Genomic DNA, 24,796 nt, shown 5'->3' on the forward strand with positions numbered 1-24,796 from the left:
GCGGGCCCTAAACATTTTGGCCAGTTTGCATTAAAGGGAAGTAAGTTATCAATATTAGTCACCTTAATCAAAAGTTCAACTCCATATGAATTGAACAGTTTGCATGAAAATTAGCACTCATTTGCCTTTTCAGTCATGTATAACACATCAAGACAGTAGTTCTTATTCTGGTTCTCGAGTACCACCAGTACTGCTGGTTTTCTCTTCTCTCAGGTAGTTACATTCACCCGTTGTTCCTGCTCTAATGAGGCTGGAACTTCACCTGATGAAGGTGAACGTAATTATCTGTCACAGCAGAATCCTGCAATACTGGGGCAGTCCCCAGACATCAATTTAAAAACCACTGCTGAGTTTAACAGTGCAAGTCAATTAAAAAACTAAACTTTGTACTCACTTGGAAATTAACTGGCTGGCTTTCACTTCGCTATCTAATCACGCTACAGAAATATCTGCTGCTATGCCTTTTTCACAATCTCACAGTCCTGAGTTTCAGCTTCTGCAGCTCCTTTTCTGATGCCAATTTGCTGACCTTAGTAACATCACACATTCCAGAAATACATCACAAATACAGATTGGAAACAGGGGTTGTCGACTTTCCTCTGACTTGACCAGAAATCTGAAGTTTCACAAGCCTTTATTTCCATCTAAACTAATTCTGCTCAAAATTAAAAGACTTTGTTTTTTTTTTACACAAGACAGCCACCCTGTAGCTGTTCTGAGGCCTGCCACAGCATAGTAGACCGTGGCAGAGAGCTAGAGTATTTGGCATCTCCTATCTATCTGAATGTATATTTGCAGCATGTTACATGCGAACACATCAACACATTCATACACACGCCGACAAAAACAGACAGACAATTAGACAGTCATTCATGTTATAGTTGGCTCAACACTCCACCACTGTCAAGTACTTTATTCACAATAAGGTCATTTTCTTCTTTAAAAAATCATTTTTAATATACAACACAATTTTTGACAAGACAACTCCGTTTACAGCTAAATTTTGAGCTCTTGAGTTCCAGCTTCTCTCATAACCAAAGCAAGCACATAGATGATGGGGGTGGGGGGGTGGGCAAACATGGAGTGAGAGGGACACATGGATAGAAGAAGTAGCAGTTAGAGAAGAGAATGAGAGAAGACAATGAGAGATAAAAAGGGAGGGAGAAAGAGATCTACACTTGATTTTTGTACTAAGAACCAAATTATTCATCAAATAAAATTAGAAAATAATAGTAATAAAAAACAGTAAGAAAGTAAGAGAAAAAAAAAGAGCAGAGGTGTGCCAGGACGCTGTATCCAAGGCAACCTCACATGCACGTCTGTCTGTCGCTTCAGCTCTGTTCCGGCATAAGTCCACATACACAAACACGCACGCGATGCAAACTTGAGTGCGTGTATCCCCATGTTCCAAGCGAGTGTGCATCCCCAGGGGAGGAAAGGAGCGAGGTGGGGGGGGTGCAAGAGAGAGAAAGGGGAGAGACAGGGAGGAATGAGAGGGAGTAGGGAAGGGTGCGAGTTGCTCCCAACACATTTCTCTCTTTTTCTCTCTCCCTCGGCCTCCCATCCTTCCTTCCTTTCTTAGAGCCGAGTAAAGAGTCTTTTTCTCCCACATCCCAGCTCCGAGGTCATCCTCTGTCCAACTGTGCCACTATGTGTGTGTCTGTGTGTGTGTCTGTGTGTGTGGTGTGTATGTCCCTGTATTTTTTCCCAAATATATTAATATATATATATTTAAACGATTCAGTGTTCACATATCTGTGTAGATATGTTTTGACTGGTGACTTAAAACTGAAGAGCAGAAGCTGCACTGAATGGGTGTAAGGGGGGAGGGAGGGGGCTACTTGACTTATACAGTAAAGTTTGTTAATACTGCCATTAGTGTACTTTACAGAACATAAATTAGTAGAACTTCTCAGGAGAGTGTATAGACTGTTATACAGAATCCATATCTTTTCAAATCTGTGTGCGTGCGTATGTGTGTGCAAGGTGACTGACTGGCAGGCAATGGCAAGGGGCTTAAAAGTGTCAAAATTTGGTGAAGAGGTAATGGTGGGGTGGGGGTGGACAGAGAGATGACGAGGAGGAAGGAGAAGAAGTGAAGGGCTCCTTTCCATGATGGACGCACCCATCAGCCAATGATCAGCCTTGGGGCTCCTCCAACAAAAGGAGCGGTGATCGGCGCCACCTGCAGATAGGGCAAGGGTGGAAAAAAGGAGTCAGAAATCATACATCTGGTAAGGAAAAAAAAAAAAAAAATTATGCATATGCTAAGCTTTATGTGTGAGTGAATGAATATGATATATAGAGAGCGAATATGCATACACAAGCCTTATCACCTGCTATCTGGAGATATACGTGTAGGTGCGGGAGGGGGACCGTCCCTCTGGCTGCCCATTGGTTGAGACGTTCAAGAAATCCCAGATCAGAATGGTGTCGTCATGGGAACTGCTGATGATCTGGAACTCGTCAAACTGCAGACGGAACACACGACCCGAGTGCTCCTGGACACATGAGGTCAAAACATGGAAATTGTTAAGTGTAAAAACCACAGGGGTTCCCACTCTTCAAGAAATAATTTTCCAGGACTTTTCAAGGACATTTTTCCCTATCACTTTTGCTTGGATATAAATGACAGCCATTGCTCATGGAAAGTCATATTAGTCAGTATTAATCAGTGGAAGCCTCGACAGTATCTAAATGGACAGTGCAACTTTTTGCTGGTCACTGAACATTGCTCTCAATCTTCCAGTGAAATCTCACCAGTTAAAATTAAAACTCAAAAGTCTTTAAGCATGCTCAATATTCCAGGTGAGAAAATCAAAGAAAGTTGACGAAAATCAAAGAAAGTTGTCCAGATGAACTGATTTCACTTTCTTTGATAAAACTCAAATAATGCAATCTCAGCTAAAAATAACATTAAAGTATGCAATTTCAACAGGTAAAAAACACAATTTTATAACCTGATTTGACATTTTTCTATGACCTGAATAATATTTTCAGGACGTGTAGAATTTCATCATTTTCCAGGCGTTTCCCATGATTGGAAGACTAGTCTATAAATCTCCAGGTTTTCCAGGATGCATGGGAACCCTGAAACCAACACAGCCCTGTGCATCCAGACACAAAACGACTCTGCACATGGATACGTACCACTAGTGTACGCAGACATAGGGTGCTAGCAGGCGCTCGTGGGTCCAAGGCTGCCTGAAGGTCCCACACTTTGATCTTACTGCAGAGAGATGAGCGGTCACACAGTTTATTTTTGACAACATAACACAATGATCCTACAACTAATTTTTCTTTGCCTTGTGCTGAGCACGTGTGCATGTCACTGACCCGTCATAAGCTCCACTGACGATCCTCTTGTTGTCAAAACGAATGCAGCGCACCAGCTCTTCATGACCCTCCAGGACCCGCAAACAAGCACCACACTCTATGTCCCATAACCTACAGAGACAGGCCAGAGAGCGAGAAAGAAAAGGAAAGACCTGTGTTTTTGTTTTTTATTACCAAAAAGAGTAAGTTTTTTTTTTTGATATGCTTTTTTATGTACCTGATGGTGTTGTCAGAAGAGCCGCTAACCACCAGGCGATCTCGGTACTGCAGACAGGCAATGCCCCGCTTGTGGCCATTTAGAGTGCGCACAAACTCGCAGGTGCTGGTGCTCCATACCTGAAGCGATAAGAGGGAAGAGGGCATGCGAATGACTACAAATGCTCAACAAATTCAAACAGAAGGCGCATTTCCGACCTTGGCCTTATAACCACTTTATCGATAATCTCAAAGTGAAAGTAGAGTCTGGATCCGCACTTCCAGATCCAGTGTGATTAAAAAAAGGTGCTTAAATTTTTTGTGCTGGATGCTTTACCAGATGAGACAGACTTCGAGTTTCCATTAAATTTTAATGCAATTTATCTGTGCATTCTTCCCTCCCCCTTTCACTGAACTACACGCATCCAGCTTACTATAATGACCAACAGGGAAAATCTAAGCTGGAGAAAATGATAAACAAATGCTTCTCCCTTTAAAAATCTCCGATTGAGTGCAGAATTTTACCCCTAATGGCTCCTGTGGAACTACACACTTTTCAACTGACATGATGCCGATGCTGGGCCGCAGCCTAATCTTGAACCTATATCGCATGTTTCCACCACAAAAAACTGGTTCTCAGCCAGAAAAGTTGGCTCAACTCTGGCCTCATGAAGAAGCTGGACTAGAACTAAGCAACTTATGATGTGGTGAGGCAAGTGGGTGGGATAATGAGGTCCCTACTACTGATATTTTTTTGAGTTCAACTGACGCCATTGTTAGATAACAGAAGAGGATTAAGAAGCAAAGAGAGATATAACATCTTATTTGAGACATCTAACTTATCGTATTTGTCACTTGAGATCTCTGTCATCTGGTAATTTAATAGTTCAGCTCTCCGGCAGAAACATGGGCCAATTCCTAAGGAGGTTCCAGGTTCTCCGGCTCAGCACTGGCACCATGTGCAAACTGCAGACAATTTATTTTTTCTTGAAGCCCAGAGAATGTCTTCTGTTCACCTTGATGGTGCGGTCTCCTGAGGCAGACACAATGTACTTGTCATCAAAGTCCACCACGTTGACGGCAGCACGGTGTCCCACAAGGACACGGCGGAGGCTGATGTCAGTGGGCGAAGCCATATCCCACACAGCGATGGATCGGTCCTTGGAACAGGTGACCATCAGGCCATTGGCGAAGCGCAGGTGAAGCACCGCCTCATTGTGGTGAATCAGAGTGTTCAGTACCTCACCTGATGTCACCTCCCACACCCTGAGACAGAAGAAAGAAGGGACGAGAGGGTGGAGTTTGCACAAGAAGAGGGTGTATGGGGAGAGAGAGTGAAAGATGGAATGATGACCGCAGAGGTGCGAGAGGAGGGGAAGATGGTAAAGGGAAAAGAAAAGAGTTTAGGGGAAAAAAGAATTAGAAGGGACATGACGGGGGGAGAGAGGAAAGGAAAAAGATGGGAGGGGGGTGGTGGAAAATGAGATGGGATAAGGGGACGAGTTCTCAAAGGAGGAAGAAAGAGGAAGGTTGAGGATGGCGAGAATGGAAAGACAGATATGTAATGGGAGCAGGGGTTGGGGGAGGAAAACAATGGGGATGGGAGAGAGGAGGAGGTTTATTAGTCTTACTGGGGAGAGCAGCTCAGAGTTCACACACACACACACACACACACACACACAGGGTCATGGCTGTTAAAAACGTTTTACTGTTCGCACTGAACTCCACTGGGGCAGTAAAGATCAAACGCATCTCACACACACACACACACACACACACACACACACACACACACACACACACACACACACACACACACACACACACACACACACACACACACACACACGCACACACACTGGAAAAGCTGACACTCAATCCCACAAACAAGTGCCCATCAAGCCGTTGCTAAGGAAGTGAAGTCACATTTTCCTTGGATACCTCCCAGCAAACTCTGCCGATGTGTGAAGTAATAAGAGTGTAAATGTTGAGCTTCTGTGTGCAGTAGCCAATGTAGAGTGCCAACATGCACACACAAACAAATGTAAGCACACACACCATGACTTTAAGAGAGTAAACATACAGCTGCATTACAAAGTAATGTACATCTGTTTACTATATCCCATTATCTCTTGCACTGATTGAACATTTAAGTATGTGAGGAATAACGATCTTGAATATTATCTTTGGCCTGATAAAAAGTGCTATTAACTGGAGACTGCTGGCTGTAGAATAATGTACTCCTAACTTAAGGTGTGCATGGAAACCTTGGGTAAAAGCTTAAGTGTGTGAAGACACATTGGGTAGGGCACACCCAGCTAGACAAAAACAATGAATAATTTTGGTTGTAATTGGGAACAGAACAGTTGAAATAAACTCACAGCACAAATGTTGTGGATGTTACAGAGTGCGCCAAGTTCTCTCACGATGCATTGTATCCTTTGTAGTTTTTTGCTTGTTATGATATGGTTGGGAATGCAATATATCAGATATTTTTCCTACATTAAAGCCATTGTAGGTAACTTTATCTTAATACTATTTTGACAAATTTGGTAAAATACCATATTTCCCAGACCATAAGTCACGTCGGTGTGCAAGTCGCATTTATATGGTGATACAGTATTTTCAATGGTGCAGTGTCCAAGTGATGTCACAGCATCGCTGTCGCTATGGACGCATCACATGAAGTCAGACATGCGGAGTACGTTAGACAGTACAGCATGGCTGTGTTTACAACACCAACTCACGTATATGCAGCCATATATCCGATAATATTAAATTACGCAAAAACAATTACAACAAACTGCTTACTTCTAATGTAGTCTAGTGCATCCCGATGTCTGACTTCCGTTTGTTGCGAAGCTTCCACTTCCACTGGGGAAGGGCTAAAAATAGCTCATGAACGTTGCCCCATTGAGTCACAAGATTAAACAGTGCCATCTAGTGGCCTTAATTGAAATGCAGTTACATGACCAGAGAGAAGAGTAAAAAGCTGCGACTTTTAGTCATTATACCCATTATGACAGGTATCAATCCAGTAAATATAGTGTGAAAAAATCCTGTCACTCTAACTGCTGCTGGGGGTGAATTCTGATTTGAAAATATTCATTCGGTCCTAAATAAACAACCACTCCCCATTAAGGAGTGCCCCTAACTCAATACCAATCATGTCGTGTTCACACGCAGGGTAGCCTAGTGCTTTGGAAGTGACCATCCTTAAAAATACTTCACCTCTAAGCAAAACAATGCTTTACAGCAACAATGGAGAAGCCAAGAGATTCAAAGAGAGTCACGGAAACAAATTATATTTTTTTACATACATAGATTAACAACTGCGATACATTTTACTGTCTAAGTGGCATTAATATGGATATTGAACAGAAGTCGTCACACAAGGTGCCGGCGATACTTTGGAAATTGCCATCTTTATACACGGATTAGATAAACATTTAAACCACACACAGGTGAATCGAATGATGTTGATCATCTCCAAACAATGGCACATATCAAGGTCTGGGTAGATTAGATGGTAAGCAAACAATCAGTTCTCATAGTCAACATGTTGGATGCAGGAGAAATGGGCAGGAGTAAAGACCTGAGTGACTTTGACAAGGGCCAAATTGTTACAGCCAGACGACTAAATCAGAGCATCTCTGAAACGGCAAGGCTTGTGGGATTCTCATGGTCAGCAGTGGTAAGTACGTACCAACAGTTGTCCGTTGAGGGACAAACCACAAACCGGCGACAGGGTGTTGGGTGCCCAAGGCTCATCGATGCAAGATGGCAATGAAGGCCATCCCATCTGGTCTGAACTGACAGAAAGTCTACTGTGGCACAAGTCACAGAAAATTTTAATGATGGTTACGGGAGGAATGTGTCACAACACAGTGCATTGTACCCTGCGTATGGGGTTGCATAGCCACAGACCAGAGTACCCACAATTAACCCTGTCCACTGACGAAAGCACCTACAATGGGCACAATAGCATCAGAACTGGACCTTGGGAGCAGTGGAAGATGATCACCTGGTCTGATGGTTCCAGTTTTCTTTTAGATCACGTGGATGGCTGTGTATGTGTGTGCCATTTACCTGGGGAAGTGATACCACCAGGATGCACTATGGAGCAACTACAAGCCAGTGGAGGTAGTGTGATGCTCTGGGCAATGTTCGGCTGGGAAACCCTGGGTCTTGCCATTCAGGTGGATGTCAATTTGACATGTGCCACCTACCTAAACATCACTGCAGACCAGGTACACCTCTTCATGGCAATGGTATTCCCTGTTGGCATTGGTCTCTTTCAGCAGGATAATATGCCCTGCCACACCACACACATTTTTCTGGAATGGTTTGAGGAACATGATGAAATGTTCAAGGTGTTACCCTGGCCACCAAATTCTCCAGATCTCAATCCAACTGAGCATCTGTGGGATGTGCTGGACCATCAAGTCCGATCCAAAGTGGCTCCACCTCGCAACTTATAGGACTTGAAGGATCTGCTGCTTATGTTTTGGTGCCAGATACCACAAGACACCTTCAGGGGCCTTGTAGTCCATGCCTCGGCAGGTCAGCACTATTTGGCGGCACACGGAGGACCAACAGCATATTGGGCAGGTGGTCATAATGGTATGGCTCATCAGTGTAATAACACAATAAAACGGTATTTCCCAACATCAATGTTTGAATTCACTGACATTGTTTATTGTTTTGGGGTTTTTTTTACATCCATAGACTATCAGCACCCATACAAATGTAGCTAGTCACAATGAGCAAATGGAGGGAGGGATTACCAGAGAGAGGAAGAAGCAGAGCATGGGAGGAGTGGATGGGGGGGGCATCAAAATTGCTCACTTCTGCAAAGTAACCTACAGTAGCTTTAACAATTCATTTGTAAACTTTATATCTAAAATGTGATAAAAACAGAAAAGTGCGGATGACTTATGAACACAATACATCTTGTATTGTGTTCCTAAGTTTATAATGGATCATTTTTATCAATTGTCGATTTGCAAAAAGTTGTACACGCTTTTATCTTTTCTCGACTTGACTACTGTAATGCACTTTATTCTGGTATCAGCAAGGGCTCACTCCACCGTCTGAAGTTGGTACAAAATGCCGCTGCTCGGCTCATTACAGGAACAAGGAGGCATGACCATATCACTCCTGTGCTTGCCTCCCTACACTGGCTCCCTGTTATATTTCGAATCGATTTTAAAATTTTACTGCTCACTTTTAAGGCTTTAAATGGTATTGCTGCTTTATACATTTGTGATTTATTGACTTGGTATGTCCCCCCTCGACCATTAAGGTCTGCAGATGGAGCCCTGCTAGTTATTCCCAGGTCTCGGTTGGTTACAAAGGGTGATCGGGCTTTTGCTGTTAGAGCCCCCACACTATGGAACGCTCTTCCTGCTGAGCTAAGACGAACTAAGTCTTAAGCTTCTTTTAAATCTCGTCTTAAAACTTTTCTTTTTATGAAAGCTTTTACAAATGTTTGATATTTGTTTTTATTTTTACCGTTTTTAATTTTACTCTTATTTGATCTTACTCTTATTCCTGCCTTGTCTGGTTTTATCTGTATATTTATTTATTTTTGTGAAGCACTTTGTAACATTGTTGTCGAAAGGTGCTATATAAATAAAATTATTATTATTATTATTAGTATTATGATTTGGGAACAAAAGACAAGTTGTATGATAGGTTTAGAAGCTATGGAAGGAGGAGACCAAATCATATTTACCTACTCAAAGGAGTTTGAAAAATTAACATTCAATTCAAAGAGTGGTCACCCTTGCATTTCTGAGGAGGGAATCTAGGTTCAAAAATCTTGTGGACAGTGGATGCCTCCTCTTGGACAGACCAGCGAGTTGTACTTTGAGGTGTTACACAAAAACTTTTCCATCACGTCTGTCTTAATCCCATTTCAAACAACAGCCTGCTTTGTGAAGTAAGGGTCAAACTATTCTTCAACAAAAAAAACATTTCCTAATAATTGGATGAACTGAGAAACACATTTTGTGTACCATATGCAAGAAAAACAGTTACAGTTGTGAGGTTTTTTTCCCCCTTTCATATGACCTGACATTTTTAGAAAAAAAAATTCATCCTCTCTTTACAGTTTTAAGTTCACATACACAACTTAGTCATCTCTCATGTTGAGATCAAATTCTGAAACATTTGAGACGAGCTTGGAAGAAAAAAAAAAGGTAGCACTATTTGAATAAAAGGTGAGTTTGTGAAAAATAATGACTTGCAAAATGGAAAAAAAAAACCTGAGGTATTAAATAAAACCTGAGCCACATTATCTCATCCACCAGGGCTCCAGCCTAACTTTTTTCCACAACTGTCCCGGAACCGTCCCAAAAAGTAATTTCAACCATCCTAAAGTCAGTGAAACTGTCCCAAATTCTAAATGTTGTCTTTTTACAGTTTTAATTGTCATCTATAGTGGTTGTTTGCATAAAACACACACTATTCAATGAATAGGAATTCTTTTATTTTTTAAATAATTGCTTTGATTAAAAAAATGTTGTTGTTAGTAGTTTTAATTATGTATAAGGTGTGTAGAATTAGTGTGACGAAGATAAACATAATTCACTCTCTAATATCTATTTTATATTGCTGTGAAAACATTAACAAATTTCTCCTTCAAACAGCTGTTTATTCAAGTTTCTCACCAAAAACAACATTTTACAAGAACATTTAAATACATCATGATAAAATTCCATTCAGGAAGATTTTTTTTTCTTTCGTTTTTTGCATTTTGCTTCATAGCCAGAGCTTCCTTGTTTCTATAGGGAGGTAGAAAATACATTTATTTGATTTGGTCAAAAGGCTCCAAGGTGGAAAGATTTCATAAGAATCATTATGGCATATTATTATCATTATTGCTAGCACTATAGAAAAAAAGACACACTATAAGAAATTGAACTATTAGCCTACATATCCATGCGTTTCCCTCACTGAGTCCAGGATACCACCTGCTCTAGATGACAGGAGAGAAATCTTAACTCTCCGAGCACAGAGCTTCTCTTAACATCGGAGAGTGAAATTAACAGTGTGTGTGTGTGTGTGTGTGTGTGTGTGTGCGTGTGTGTGTGGACAACAAGCTGCGGAGCAGCAGCACACCACATCTCTGCTATGCTCATATTTTAGAGAATGTAATTAATATTTTCCTCATTAACAATGCATTATCTCCATCATCTGTGACCCATCCGCTATTAATCAGAGTGCCTGACTAAAGTTAGCTAGCTAGTAGTAAGCAGCTGGCTAGACTTTCAATCCAATGGCAAAAAAAAAATACATCTATTTAAATTTGTCTTTACCTTAGACTCGGGGTTTGTAGGCCTAATTGGGTTCGATTAAGGCAATGCAGTGCCCTCTTGGTGCTCAATCTGTGATTTGTTTAACCAGTGCAACACATGTGAGGTCCTGCCATTAAGTCATTTGTGGCTGAGGGGATACAGTACATCCGGAAAGTATTCACACCCTTCACTTTCCCCACATTTTGTTATGTTACAGCCTTATTCCAAAATGGATTAAATTCCTTTTTTTTCCTCATCAATCTACACACAATACCCCATAATGAAAAAGTGAAAAAGGTTTTGTAGACATTTTTGAAAATTTATTAAAAATAAAAAACTGAAATATTGCATGTACCGAAGTATTCACACCCTTTGCTATGACACTCAAAACTGAGCTCAGGTTCATCCTGTTCCCACTGATCATCCTTGAGATGTTTCTACATCTTGATTGGAGTCCACCTGTAGTAAATTCAATTGATTGGACATGATTTGGAAAGGCACACACCTGTCTATATAAGGTCCCACTGTTGACAGTGCATGTCAGAGCAGAAACCAAGCCATGAAGTCAAAGAAATTGTCTGTGGACCTCCGAGACAGGATTGTATCAAGGCACAGATCTGGGGAAATGTACAAAAAAATTACTACAGCTTTGAAGGTCCCAAAGAGCACAATGGTCTCCATCATTCGCAAACGGAAGAAGTTTGGATCCACCAGGACTCTTCCTAGAGCTGGCCGCCCAGCCAAACTGAGCAATCGGGGGAGAAGGGCCTTGGTCAGGGAGGTGACCAAGAACCCAATGGTCACTCTGACAGAGCTCCAGCATTCCTCTGTGGAGATGGGAGAACCTTCCAGAAGGACAACCATCTCTGCAGCACTCCACCAATCAGGCCTTTATGGTAGAGTGGCCAGACGGAAGCCTCTGCTCAGTAAAAGGCACATGACAGCCCGCTTGGAGTTTGCCAGAAAGCACCTAAAGGACTCTCAGACCATGAGAAACAAGATTCTCTGGTCTGATGAAACCAAGATTGAACTCTTTGGCCTGAATGCCAAACGTCACGTCTGGAGGAAACCAGGCACCTCTCATCACCTTGCTAATACCATCCCTACAGTGAAGCATGGTGGTGGCAGCATCATGCTGTCCGGGGATGTTTTTCAGCGGCAGGAACTGGGGGACTAGTCAGGATCGAGGGGAAAGATGAATGGAGCAAAGTACAGAGAGATCCTTGATGAAAACCTGTTCCAGAGCGCTAAGGACCTCAGATTGGGGCGAAGGTTTACCTTTCAACACGAAAACGACCCTAAGAACACAGCCAAGACAACGAAGGAGTGGCTTTGGGACAAGTCTGTGAATGTCCTTGAGTGGCCCAGCCAGAGCCCAGACTTGAACCCCATTTAACATCTCTGCAAAGACCTGAAAATAGCTGTGCAGCGACGCTCCCCATCTAACCTCACAGAGCTCGAGAGGATCTGCAGAGAAGAATGGGAGAAATACCCCAAATATAGGTGTGCCAAGCTTGTAGCTTCATACCCAAGAAGACTTGAGGCTGTAATCACTGCCAAGGGTGCGAATACTTATGTAAATGCAATATTTCAGTTTTTTTATTTTTAATAAATTTGCAAAAATCTCTACCAAACCTTTTTCACTTTGTCATTATGGGGTATTGAATGTAGATTGATGAGAAAAAAAAAGGAATTTAATCCATTTTGGAATAAGGCTGTAACATAACAAAATGTGGGGAAAGTGAAGGGGTGTGAATACTTTCCGGATGCACTGTATATGTACTAGTAACGCAGGTGTATTTCAGGTCTCACGCTAAGTAGCCAGCCAGTGATAGTAACTACAGTAACAGCATGAGAAGACGCGCTCTGTTGTAGTCAGTACTCGGTTCAGTTTGTCATTTGTTAAAACGATAGTTTAAAATAAATCCATAAATAATTATATATTAAATCCCTTTTGCCCTGGAAGTGTCCTGGGGAAGATATATGTTCGTCCCAAACACATTTTCTATTGTCCCCAGGGTGCTGTTAGTCTCAAGCCCTGTCGCCAACTATTCCAAGCACAGGACAGCAAAGAAAGTTAAAATCTATAAGAAAAAAAACTTCTTCACAGCATTTTAGGATTTCTCCATCAATAACATGGAGGCCAATTAAGAAGTCGTTTGCCAGTACTTACATCTACATGCCATTTTTTTATTGTTTGCAATGAGCCCCTACCCAGTTCAACTCAAAAGTGTCCTTTTTTGCATGGGAGTTAGAATTACAGGGATGTGCTCCTTTTGGTATCGGAAGCCACAGCACTTGAAAGAGACTTGTTGCCAAAAGCCCAAGGTTTTTTTTTTCAAGATTTTCTCAATACATTCCTGATTTGATAGACCACCTACAATGCACTGAGACAAATGAGTTGTTGTGAAGGAGTGACATGCGACAACAAAGGTGATGAGAGAGATTCAATCCCTCTACATCACAAGTAATGCAGCATGAATGGCTTCAAGATGCTGCTGTTATTAATTTGCCTTTGGTGACATGTTGAAACCGATGTTTCCCACAGTTAAGCAAATATCAGTTACATTTTAGTAGAAAGTAGACGATAGAGGATTGAGCAAAGTATTCTGAATTTTGGCTTTTCAAAACTTTAAAATATATCTAAACTTTATTTTGCTAACCAAGCAAAACAACGTCATAATGGAACACTTAAATCTTCACCCCTCTGAGTAAATTGGCAAAAGTGGCTCAAGAATTTTCTCCAACACTGCAAGCAAATTATAACCTCTTGGTACTGTTCTCATTACCATACTTGCTGGTATGTTCAGTAACCACTCAAACCATAAGTGGGCCTTGCGTAATTAAATCTCTACAAAATGTTTCTTCAATATGAAGCTCATAACCTTTCTATATACCCTTACATGGATGCATTAACGCAACATAGCACAGTGTGTGCCGACTCCGAGAGAGGTGCTTTGCATCATACCTGACAGTTGAGTCAGAGGAGCCGGTTACGATGACCCTCTCATCATACTGCAGACACAACACTGAGCCTGTGTGACCGGTCAGTATTTTCAGACACTCCAGAGACTGCTTATCCCAGATCTGTATGAAGGGAGGCAGAGAGGAGCAGTGAGACGGAAGAAGATAGGAAAGTTGGCAAAGAAAGCGGAGACAGATCCCCCCCCCCCAAAAAAAAATTTAAAAAAAATTAAAAAAAACCTTGCAAGACAATGTCTCTGAAAAGGTAGCAGATTTAGGTCATGCTAAGAATGACTTGCATGTTCGTGCCCCATTTCCGCTGTGCTGAGCACTGTATTCTGCATGTATGCGTGCACACATGCATATTAGCTTAGCCCCTCTTCCTCCTCCCTTGATGTGTGTCAGCCTCCTACAGATAAAAAAAAAGACAAATCCTCTACTCCCCTCTTCCTCTCCTCCCAGGCCAGACAAATGAGTGGAACACACAGCAAGTCCAGAGACAAGTCCTTTTATCCCATAATTCACCCATGTTCATTCAGACTGTCTACAGATTTTACCCCAGCGCCACAGACAGTAATAACAATGGGATAGTAACAAGGTAGTAACAGGTGAAACATACAGCTGGGGGAGGGGAACATTCCATCTCAAACAGAGGATCAAAGGCCTTAACTTTCATATGACCACACACACACACACACACACACACACACACACACACACACACACACACACACACACACACACACACACACACACACACACACACACACACCAGTACCTTGATGGAATTGTCTCTAAGGCCGCTGATGATCTTGTCATCATCATACTGGAGGCAGTAGACACCTTTACTGTTCTCTGAGCGACACTGGATCCTCTGAAGGTTGTGCCTACCACACCGCCAGTTAGCCTCAATAGTCTGGAAGAGGAGGGAGAAAAACAGACAATGAGAGGAATACAGAGGGAGGGAACCAGAGATGAGCTGACAGAAGACACAAGTGTGTGTACGTTATTAGCGAGGAGAAAAATAAATGTTCAGTCTAATGAGGTGGAAAACGGTAATGGGAGCATGAGCGATGAGAATAGTAAGCAAGCAAATTTTTTTGTATATAGCACTTTTAAAAACAAACAGTTACAAAGTGCTTTACACTCAATACACAAAACACAAATAAAGACATAAAATATATTGGATGAATATAAGACAAGGCATAGGGAGTAACAGACCAAGCTAAAAACGAAACCCAACAGAAGGCAGGGGTGGGATTTATAAAAAAAGGCTTGCCTGAAAAGATGGGTTTTTAGTAGTGTTCTATACTACAACTACCAACTCCTCTTTATAAATAAGGTGTAATCAAGCCATGTCTAAACTGCAAGACATCTGCAGAGCGGCCTCAATGACAGAGATAGGGCATCCAAACACAGACAACTTTTTTAGCTAATTATAAGTTTAAATTAAGTTTGTTGATATTTAATGAGGTTTACCGGTGAGACATCTACTCAAGTTGAAATTATAATAAAAAAGAACAAAGTGAAATATTTTCATGTAAATGACAATGAATAAAACTGTTCTAAAGAGAAGCCAATGATTTGCTTTGTGATTTCATTTGGGGCAACAGGGGCTAGGATCCAGTTTGCTGTTGAATATTTAAATTCCTTTTTAGTATTAACTTCATAAAAAGAGCAAATAACATTTAAATCAGCAAAAGCAAAAACTTGAGACCACATAACTACTAGTCACTATCACATTTTAATCAACATAAGACAATTATAAGCTTTAAACTGTATTTCAAAATGGAATGCATGCGTTTCCTACAAGGTTATACGTGGCTGTTGTCTCTTACCTCTATGTCTTGAATAATCTTCGGATAAAGAGAGTGATAGTAGGAGTTGGGTGGGATTTCTGTAGTGCGATTCTTGAACAGGTACTTCTCCCTTCAGGGTGACGAATGGAGGGAAGGAGACAAGCACAACCAATAAATAGGGATGGGTATCGTTACGATTATAACAGTACTACTACTCTTACTGATACTGCTCATCGATCCAGTACTTTAACGGTACTCTTATCGGTTCTTTTTGTTATTTCTTTTGAGAAAACACAAGAACAGGCTCAGTGGGTCTGTGTGTGCATGCGCACATTGGAGAGAGGCAGAGAGCTGGCCCCGCCCCTCGGCCTTTGAGAGAGATCTCTCTTCTTGCCTGCGAAAATGCATCAGACAAATGTCTTAATCTTATTGCAAATTAGAAACTGAGTTGCTGAGATAAAAGGTGAAAGATAACATTTATGTAGCCTAGATAAATGACTTTTTTTTATATCTCCAATACTGACAGCAGAACCGTTAACGTCGGAGCTTATCAATACTGTGGACTTTAATAATTTAGCACCAGTACCCATTTAATACTGGGGTTTCGGTACCCATCCCTACCAATAAATGTAAGAAACTTGCTCCGACACTGTCACCACTCAAGACAATGTGGAGGCTTACATCCGGAATTAGAATATATTTTGAAATTCTAAAATCTGGTTTACTAACATTATATTTAAAACTACATATTAATGAAGAATTATAATACATTATGATAATTCTCTACTGTTGGATAATGTTCCTTCAAAGTGCAATAAAACCACATGTAAAAGCACAGGAAACAAAACTTCAACAATGTCCTGAAACAAGAGATAGTTCATTCTGCACACCAGAGAGCTTGATATAGTACCCGTTGACAGGGCAGCCTCTCACTGTGTGTGTATGTATGTTTGTCTCTGTGTTCTCACCACTGGTGTCTCTCAGACAGGCCCTTCCAGAGTGGGTCGGTACGGACCATGCGCTCAATGAGCTTCTTCCACAGCATTCCCTCGGAGATGACCCTCTGCCACTCCTTACACACAAGCTCTGCTGAACAGAGCGAGCGCGCATCCAGGAAGGACAGGATGTTCTCTGCTATGTGGTCCAGGCCCTGGGCTGAGGGTGTTGGAGAAAGGGAGATGAGTGTGTGCATGCTGAAAAATCGACTACTTTCTGACTGGGGAATAGTGTGTGTGTGTGTGTGTGTGTGTGTGTGTGTGTGTGTGTGTGTGTGTGTTCTGACTGGGGAATAGTGTGGGTGTGTCTGTGTGTGTGTGTGTGTTGTGTGTGTTTGTGTAAAACCACAAACAGCACAGTTGGTTAGGAGCACAGATTTGACTGATAGACCAACTTACTGTGAGCGAGTTGTTTATGCCAGTATCTGCATCAGTTTCTGTACCTGGTAGCGCTGTGATGAAGTCCCTCTGCAGCATGGGTTTGAGGTAGGAGTTGATGTGGCCGTGCTGGTAGTGGCACATGCGAGATATCAGGTGCTCCACAAACTCTACCTGGTCAGCTTCAGACCACTGATCAAAGAGGGCAATGCAGTGCTCCTTTTCCTTTTCATAGTTGCCCTCAGATGGACGCTTACGGGACCCCGTCACTGGGCCGTTACTTAGCTGAAAAGAGTAGGAATAAAACTACACATTTAACAACCATGTCCAAAAGTCTACACACATCAGACTGAAACAGTTCTCAATGATTTACAGGTTTGAACGAGGTCAAATTCATGGAACCAAAGTGGTTTATTATGGATGTTGCACTGTAACAGATATAAACTTTGACAATTGAATTCATTACAAAGAATACTGCTAATTCAAAATACATTTGTAAAAACCTGCTTTTCTATTGCCATCTCATCTGTAAAGCAGCTATAAATGTTTAAGATGCTACTCTGGTGTTGTGTTAATACCAGAGATAATATGGAAGGTTATATACAGATTTAGGAAAGTCTAGCCAATCAAAAATTGTATTCAAAACAAGATATCTGTGAGGCATTCTGTTACATAATGACAGTTCCTCTCATGTCAGATAATACAAAATAGAATCACAAATAAAAACCTCTGACCAAACTGTCAAGTTAACCTTAGTTTTGACACTTCTTGGAAAGTCACTCCATCAGGCCTTGGAACAGCCTCAGAACAATGGACCGACTGACAAAAACCTACCACAGAAAAGGTTGCAATGCTGTTATGTCCTTGAACTGTAACGTATTGATAGAAAGGGACAGTTCTAACCCTGCAACTGATCTCAAGCGGGGTGTGTCAAAATTTATTTTGCTGAAATTAATTTTGAAATAATTTTCATTCCAAATAACAGTTAAAGACACAAATGAAACTGAAGTCTGGACTCCTTTGGACCTCGATGTCATAATAAAACACTTGTTTATGGCTTTAAATGACTGTCTGTTATGTATAATTGGATATGAAAACAAGCACAATAAGGTTTTCCATTCATATTGAATACTTAATTATTTTTTAAATTTTTTAAAAACCTTTGAAAGCCCTGTTAAAAATGACCTAAAATGGCTAATCCATGAGTTATTGAAGATGGGATAGTGTGTACCGAATATATCTAGATGGCCTGCCTAGGTATAAATGTCTTATACACATCATTGGTACTGGCATTCAAACCTATGATTTCCAGTCCATGAAGTTAAAAAAAAACAAACATTGAAAGGTGTGTGTACTTGAAGCAAGCAATTAGTCACTGCACCTATGAAGCAGGGCGTGGTCATAATTTAACAGAGCTAACTCGAGTTGTCCTGGCCATTCAAGCACGTACTGAAAAGGGAGGCAAACGTGATATGTTACTTGGCCAACCTGTTAGTGTACGCAAATGTCTGACAAACTGGCGCTAATCACACATTCTAATAGTCTACGGACATTGATGCATCAAGTTCCCTGTTGCTAGCCTCATTTTTTATAACAGTGGATATTTACCCTCTATTAAAAAAAAAACTTTCTGAAGAAAACTGAACTGAAATGTGAAGACATGCAAAAAAATACTGAGCTTTTATATCATATAGTGTTTTAGTGTTCTTTTAATTAATTTTCAGTTTTTGTTTATGTGTTTTTGTTTTACTATTAAGTAGTGGATTAGCACTTTGGCCAGTAAGGTCCATTATAAACAGTGGGATACAGTATTATAGCAGATTGGGGTATGGAGCAGCTGTCCTGAGTTGGTCTAATTAACTCAGGACAGATATATTGGTTGCACATCCCACTCTCTCACAAGTACATTTCAGAAGTTTGCATTAAATAGTAGGTTTATAATGCCCCGGTTTCCCCAGAAGTAAACCAACGTTCTGTTTAATAATGACACATACAGGCCACAGGTGGAATTCAAACCATACTGAAGACTAGGGCTGCAACTGCCGATTATTTTCATTATTGATTGCTCTATCAAATATTTTTTTGATTAACTGATTAGTCTCTAAAATATAAAAAATGATGACAAATGGCCATTACAAGTTTCCTGAGCCCAAAGAGGTATCTTTACTGTCTGACTAGCAGCCAGAAAAACTCCTGAAGTATTCATTTTATTATGACATGGATCAGAGAAAGGCAAGCAAGCAAGTCTTAGCCATAAACAGCAAATATTTGACAATTTTATTTGATAGGTGTCTAAAACGATTAATCAATTACCAAAATTGTAAATCAAATAGTGTTCTGTTAACTTACTAATCGATTAATCCACTAATCGTTTATTGAAGACCATACTAAATGCTGACAGGTATATCTGAAAACAAAATTTTAAATAGGTTTAATCCACCCAGCCATCCATTATCCGAACTGCTTATCCCGCTCTCAGGGTCGCGGGGATGCTGGAGCCTATCCCAAAAGTCATTGGGCAGCAGGCAGGGAGACACTCTAGACAGGCCACCAGGCCATCACAGAGGGCTCTCTCTCTCTCTCACACACACACACACACACACACACACACACACACACACACACACACACCTAGGGACAATTTAGTATGGTCGGGTCACCTGACCTACATGTCTTTGGACTGTGGGAGGAAACTGGAGCCCCTGGAGGAAACCCACGTAGACACGGGGAGAACATGCAAACTCCACACGCAGGACGACCCGGGACGATCCCCAAGGTTGGACTACCCCGGGGCTTGAACCCAGGACCTTCTTGCTGTAAGGTGAACATAACACACACACACACCTTGAGAACTGTGTTCTTCTTTGGCGACAGGTCATCTACAAGGTTCTGTGACTCCATCCCTGACGTGTTCTGGAGAGGAAAGACAAATAGAGTAGTGGATAAGTTGTAGTGTTTTGTTTGTTGTTTCTACACTGTATGCATCTGTCTGTCAAAGGCACTGAGAAAGCCAGGGTAGCAGTGCGAATAGCAGGATACATTGAGTGCCGCAAACACAGCCAAAGAAAGGGTAGCCAAGATGACTTCTGGGGCTTGCACACACACACGCTGCCACATGAATGTGGGCACACGTACGTAAACACATCGATGCATGCGTGCATGTACAGAGTTAGGAGGACTGCTGAGACAAAAGGAATCTATCTGCTTGCTTGTCTGATGTGGGCTAAGTAGTCTGGACAGGAAATTAAACTGCAGCATCTTGGGTATGTCACTGGCAGAAGCTCAGACAACACTAATGAAACGAGAATCAAACAGTGCCCTTCCAGCACATACAGGGGAGAGCAGAGGCAGACACATGTTGACAGTAGCAAGATTTCACCAGTTCATAGCAGCACAAATTAAAACTGAACATGACCCAAGTCCTGAACTGCAAACAACCAAGAATGACCTTAATCAATTATCATCCTTTGGGGTAAAAGGGGGGTTACAGCAACGACCAGGTTGTATAAGCAGACCACTTAGTTGCACACTGATGACTCCATCAAGATTTCACATATTGCCAACTGGAATCATATTACCAAATACCACTGAAAATATAGTTTCCTTTGGTACAACCTTAGTTTCTCTGTGCATGCCCACGAACAGTCAAGACAGCAAGATCCCCTGCATTGGGTACTGATAAAAATATCACAAATGCGTTTATTTGGGAAAGCTCAGAAATAAAGTTTTCTCTTACAGCAGCATGGTCACGTATATGGACACAACATGTGTCCAGCTGCTGAATAAAGATACCAAGGACCACTGATGTTTAAGGTCTACTCAAGAAGCTGTTTTTTTAGGCCAACATGTTTGACGGTGGAATAGCCCTTTAACACCCGACTACATCATCTCATGAAAACTACAGAGACAGCCCAACAACTTCACAGGATGGCTCCACCACTGACACATCAAAACATAACTAAAGCATGATTCATAGACAACTGCAATCCTTTTGACATTTTGGACACCGATTGTGGGCAGTTATCCTAATAGTGGTCACTGTTGTGTCTCACCACTGATTTACATAGATCAGACAAGGTCTTCATCTGGGGGAGGGTCAACAATATCACCTATCTGTGAGAATGTGTAGGAGATGAGTGTGCCAAGGTGAGTGTTCGAAAATGGCTTTGCAGGTGAAACTGGTAGAACAGATATCTGTCTGTCTATTTAATCTACTAGCCCGTCTCTGTGATTCTGCAGAGGACAGAGTTGCCATTGGCCAACAAAACCTAGTGCAATGGTATCCAATCATGTGCCATGAAGAGCCATGTGTATTTAAATTCTTTCAAACTCAACACTACATCAACTGATTTCACTTATTAATCCTCCTCCATCTCACTGAAGAAGTGCTAATTAATGAAATCTAATGGTGAAGTGTTGGGTTTCAAAGAATTTAAATACACATGGCTATCCATGGCATGTGACTGAATACCACTGACCAAGACAAATTGACCAGAACTAATAAAATCGACAGTGATGGTCGTAACACAGCCACACTGACAAATGGACACAAGGTCAGTTATCAAGACTGGGGCAGATAGGAGAAGCAGGCAGAATGAGCTTGCTGATGGTGGTAATCATGCATAGCAGAGACAGATAGACACACAGACCGGGTAAGGTCAGGCAGGAAGGCAGGCAGGCAGGCAAGCATGTAGCCTCTCAGAGCTTTAAGGAGACCCCCCACCTCAGCCCTCACACCTCCAGGTAGAAGGAAATAAAAGAAAAATAAAAGCGTTGCTCCGCAACAGGGGGCTGTTCTCTGGTATCCCCTACTCCTGACACTCCTTACCCTAGCCCACTGTGGAGTCACTCCAATATTAAGTATAATACCATAATATCTCCAGCCAACATCAGATAAAACACTGTAGTCAAGGTTTTTGCTTTGAAATACCCAATTCAAATTATGAATAAAAATAAAAAATTGAATTTTGCAAAGTCCTGGGAAAAAAAAAAGTTGACAGTGCCAAGATTCTGTTACAGAAGCCAAGAGGGCCTTGGGAGGCACCAGAGAAGTACCAGGGAGCCATGTGCTTTTAATGGAAAGAAAAAAGGGCAACAGAAGGTGAGAGGAGGTAGAAGGGTAGGTTGGGGGTGGTTGCTGTCTGCACCAAACTGGTGTGAGGAGTGGGAGACGATGAAAGGTGTAGGGAGAGGAGAGGGGATGGGGAGGAGGTAGGGAAGGGCAGCAGAATTAAGAGGAGAGAGGCAGAACCTGGTTGTGAGCCCGGGTGGAGGGGATGCTCTGCAGGCACCTGAGTGCACACAAACTCTCAGCCACCGAGGAGCAGCCCAGCCAGAGAGAGCGAGGCACAGAGCACTGTGTGAAAGAGAGAGAGGGAGGGAGGGAGACGAGGAGGAGAACAAGGTGGAGAAGGATGAGGGAGGAAGGACAGAGCGAGAGACCAGAGATGGGAGGTGAGGGAAAGTGGGAGGGGCAGGAGGGAAATCGATGATGAGATGGAGGAGGGAAACAGAGATGAGCGGATAGATGGAAGGATGTGGTGGGGAGGAACAAGATCGGTGAAGTGTGGAACCAAGATCAAGAGAATCCAGATGAAAAAAAATGATGGGGAGTGGAGATTAAAATTGAGTGGAGGGGAGTGTGCAACCATCAAGGGTGAGGAAAGAAGGGGGAGGTGGGGGTAGTGAGGGGGAAAAACCAGTATTAGAGCTACACACACATTGGCACAGTGAGCGCAGGAACACACACTCCTTCACACACAAGATTTAGACTGATACACAAACATACACACAGAAGCATTTTTAGACATGAAGTTGGGTGGGGATAGGTAGAGGAGAGGGAGGGGCAATGGGAGCAGTTGTCAATTAATGTCATTTGCTTTGACAGATACCCCACCCACTGTTCTGCCATCCCCACTCTAATGAGTGGTTAGTGACTAAACACTGGGACAGAAAACACACAGACAAACCCAGATGAAATAAAAGGTGTAAGCCTTGAAATTGTTGCCCCTGAAAAACTGAAATGAAATACTTGGCCTGTTAAAATAATGTGGTGCACTACTATGAAAAGCCCAAGACTAAGTAATTAACTTACAAGACAACTAAGCCACATTCAAACCATTTAAACTTCAAAGACTAATAATTAAAATGTTATATTTGAATCCGAACATGTGCTAATAACCAATGGGGAATCAAAAAGGGGCCTATTTTAGATCCAATACCATAATTTATATTTGGGGGAAGGGGGATCACAACTCCTTTATTGCCATTTTATTTTACAATTCAAACATTACTATAGCCATTAAAATAAATTCAAAACACAAAATAGCGCAGGGAAATATGAAATGGACAAATAGCTGGGTAAGTCCCCCCTCTCCATTAATGTCGAACTTTTGGCCATGACTTAATAGAACCTGTGTCAACATGTGAAAAGGGTCCAGAACAAAAATATGATGAAGCAGAGGCCAGTGTTTTTGCTGTCCTGAATTATCTTGCTAGACCAAAATTAGCAGCTAAATTACCTATGATTGTCCTATTCGCTAGCACTAAACATACAGATTTAAATGAAAAGTTTAAACCAAACGTTTAACACTTTGGTTGGGAACTTTAGCATAAATGCTATTAACTGTTGTGCTTCCTTGGAGTTAGTGAAGCCTGCTTGACCGTCCGGCTTTGGTCGATATTCCACTTCTACCGAATGGACAGCGAAAAGGACAAGTTAGCTTATGTGCAAAATAATGCAACCCACGGTCCCATTACAAATCAGTTTGACCCCTATTGGCTACTAGTAAACTAACGTTAGCTTCCACTGGCTAAGTAGCAACTAGCTACTAATATTGTTAAATAGATATGTAACAGACGGCCAACGTGAAGTGGCTATAAAGGGGGGGACGAATTGTAAAGTAGCAGTAAATGTTTTGTGACGCAAAGAAACTACAAAGAATTCTGGCGACTTTGATGTTTTGGTTCGGACCATAGCTGTCAAATGTAGCTTTACTATTTTAGCTTGTTAGCAGTTAAGCTAACTGCTACCTCAACAATCGTGCTATATAGATGAAATGGCAACACTTCCTTCTACGCAGTTTCAAAAATATAAACCAGACAAGCGGAACAGAAAATGTTAGCTTCGTTCTTAGACGCGACAAAACTACCCAATTTGTCCACGAATCACAAGAAAAATAAACATTGGCTTGACATTAAATGGATAAATACCCATAAATTTACATGGTTCGTCGCCTACTAGCCGATGTTAGCTAGCCGGGCTAAAATGCACAGGGCCCAGTCCCAGTGGCGCAGCGTCACCGCAGTGAACGCTGCCCCGAAAATCCTCGGCTTTCTTCGGGCGACGACTCCTCAAATAACCTTCTGCTTACCCGGATAGTTACCAGCTCTATCCAAAAGAACCCGATATATAATACTAAATACCGATAGACAATTAGGTCCCCATCGTCAGTTAACCTAGGTTGCACACCATTATTATCAAAACGTACCGATAATTTCAGGCCCTCCCTCTAATTTCTGCCCCCCCTTCCTCCCCCACCTCTAGTGAAGCCGCTTCAGCCAATTCCCTGCCATCGAGTCGAGCCTCGTTTTAATGTTAGACCGGGATTTAAACACACCGAGAGTCCCAGGATACCACATTCAGACGAACCTTACCATTAATTCCAACGTTTTGTCCTCCATCTCCGGCTCCATGTTGACGATCCCCCCCGAAACTCGCTCTGAAAATGGAAACCCAGCCCTGCGTCGGCGGCCCACAAATGCGGAGACGTCATTCACTTCGCTCAGCCACACAGCTCAGCAGGGCAGTGTCACAGAGGTGGGAGGG

The 24,796-nt window shown here is 41.9% G+C and overlaps 1 protein-coding gene across 1 annotated transcript; it reads right to left on the reverse strand.

The window, feature by feature from the left end:
• Positions 1–711: 711 nt before the first annotated feature.
• On the reverse strand, positions 712–24,742 carry LOC130112400 (F-box and WD repeat domain-containing 11-B). Its single transcript, XM_056279775.1, has 13 exons — positions 24,625–24,742; positions 19,813–19,881; positions 17,034–17,253; positions 16,564–16,750; positions 15,635–15,725; positions 14,575–14,712; positions 13,801–13,919; positions 4,548–4,797; positions 3,554–3,672; positions 3,337–3,447; positions 3,151–3,229; positions 2,337–2,501; positions 712–2,185 (listed from the first exon to the last, which is right to left on the reverse strand). Exons 1-12 carry the CDS (start codon positions 24,661–24,663, stop codon positions 2,340–2,342), a joined length of 1,584 nt encoding a protein of 527 aa, XP_056135750.1. The 5' UTR covers positions 24,664–24,742; the 3' UTR covers positions 712–2,185; positions 2,337–2,339.
• Positions 24,743–24,796: the final 54 nt, after the last annotated feature.

Source organism: Lampris incognitus, chromosome 1 (assembly GCF_029633865.1).
Source record: "Lampris incognitus isolate fLamInc1 chromosome 1, fLamInc1.hap2, whole genome shotgun sequence".
NCBI classification, from domain to species: Eukaryota; Metazoa; Chordata; class Actinopteri; order Lampriformes; family Lampridae; genus Lampris; species Lampris incognitus.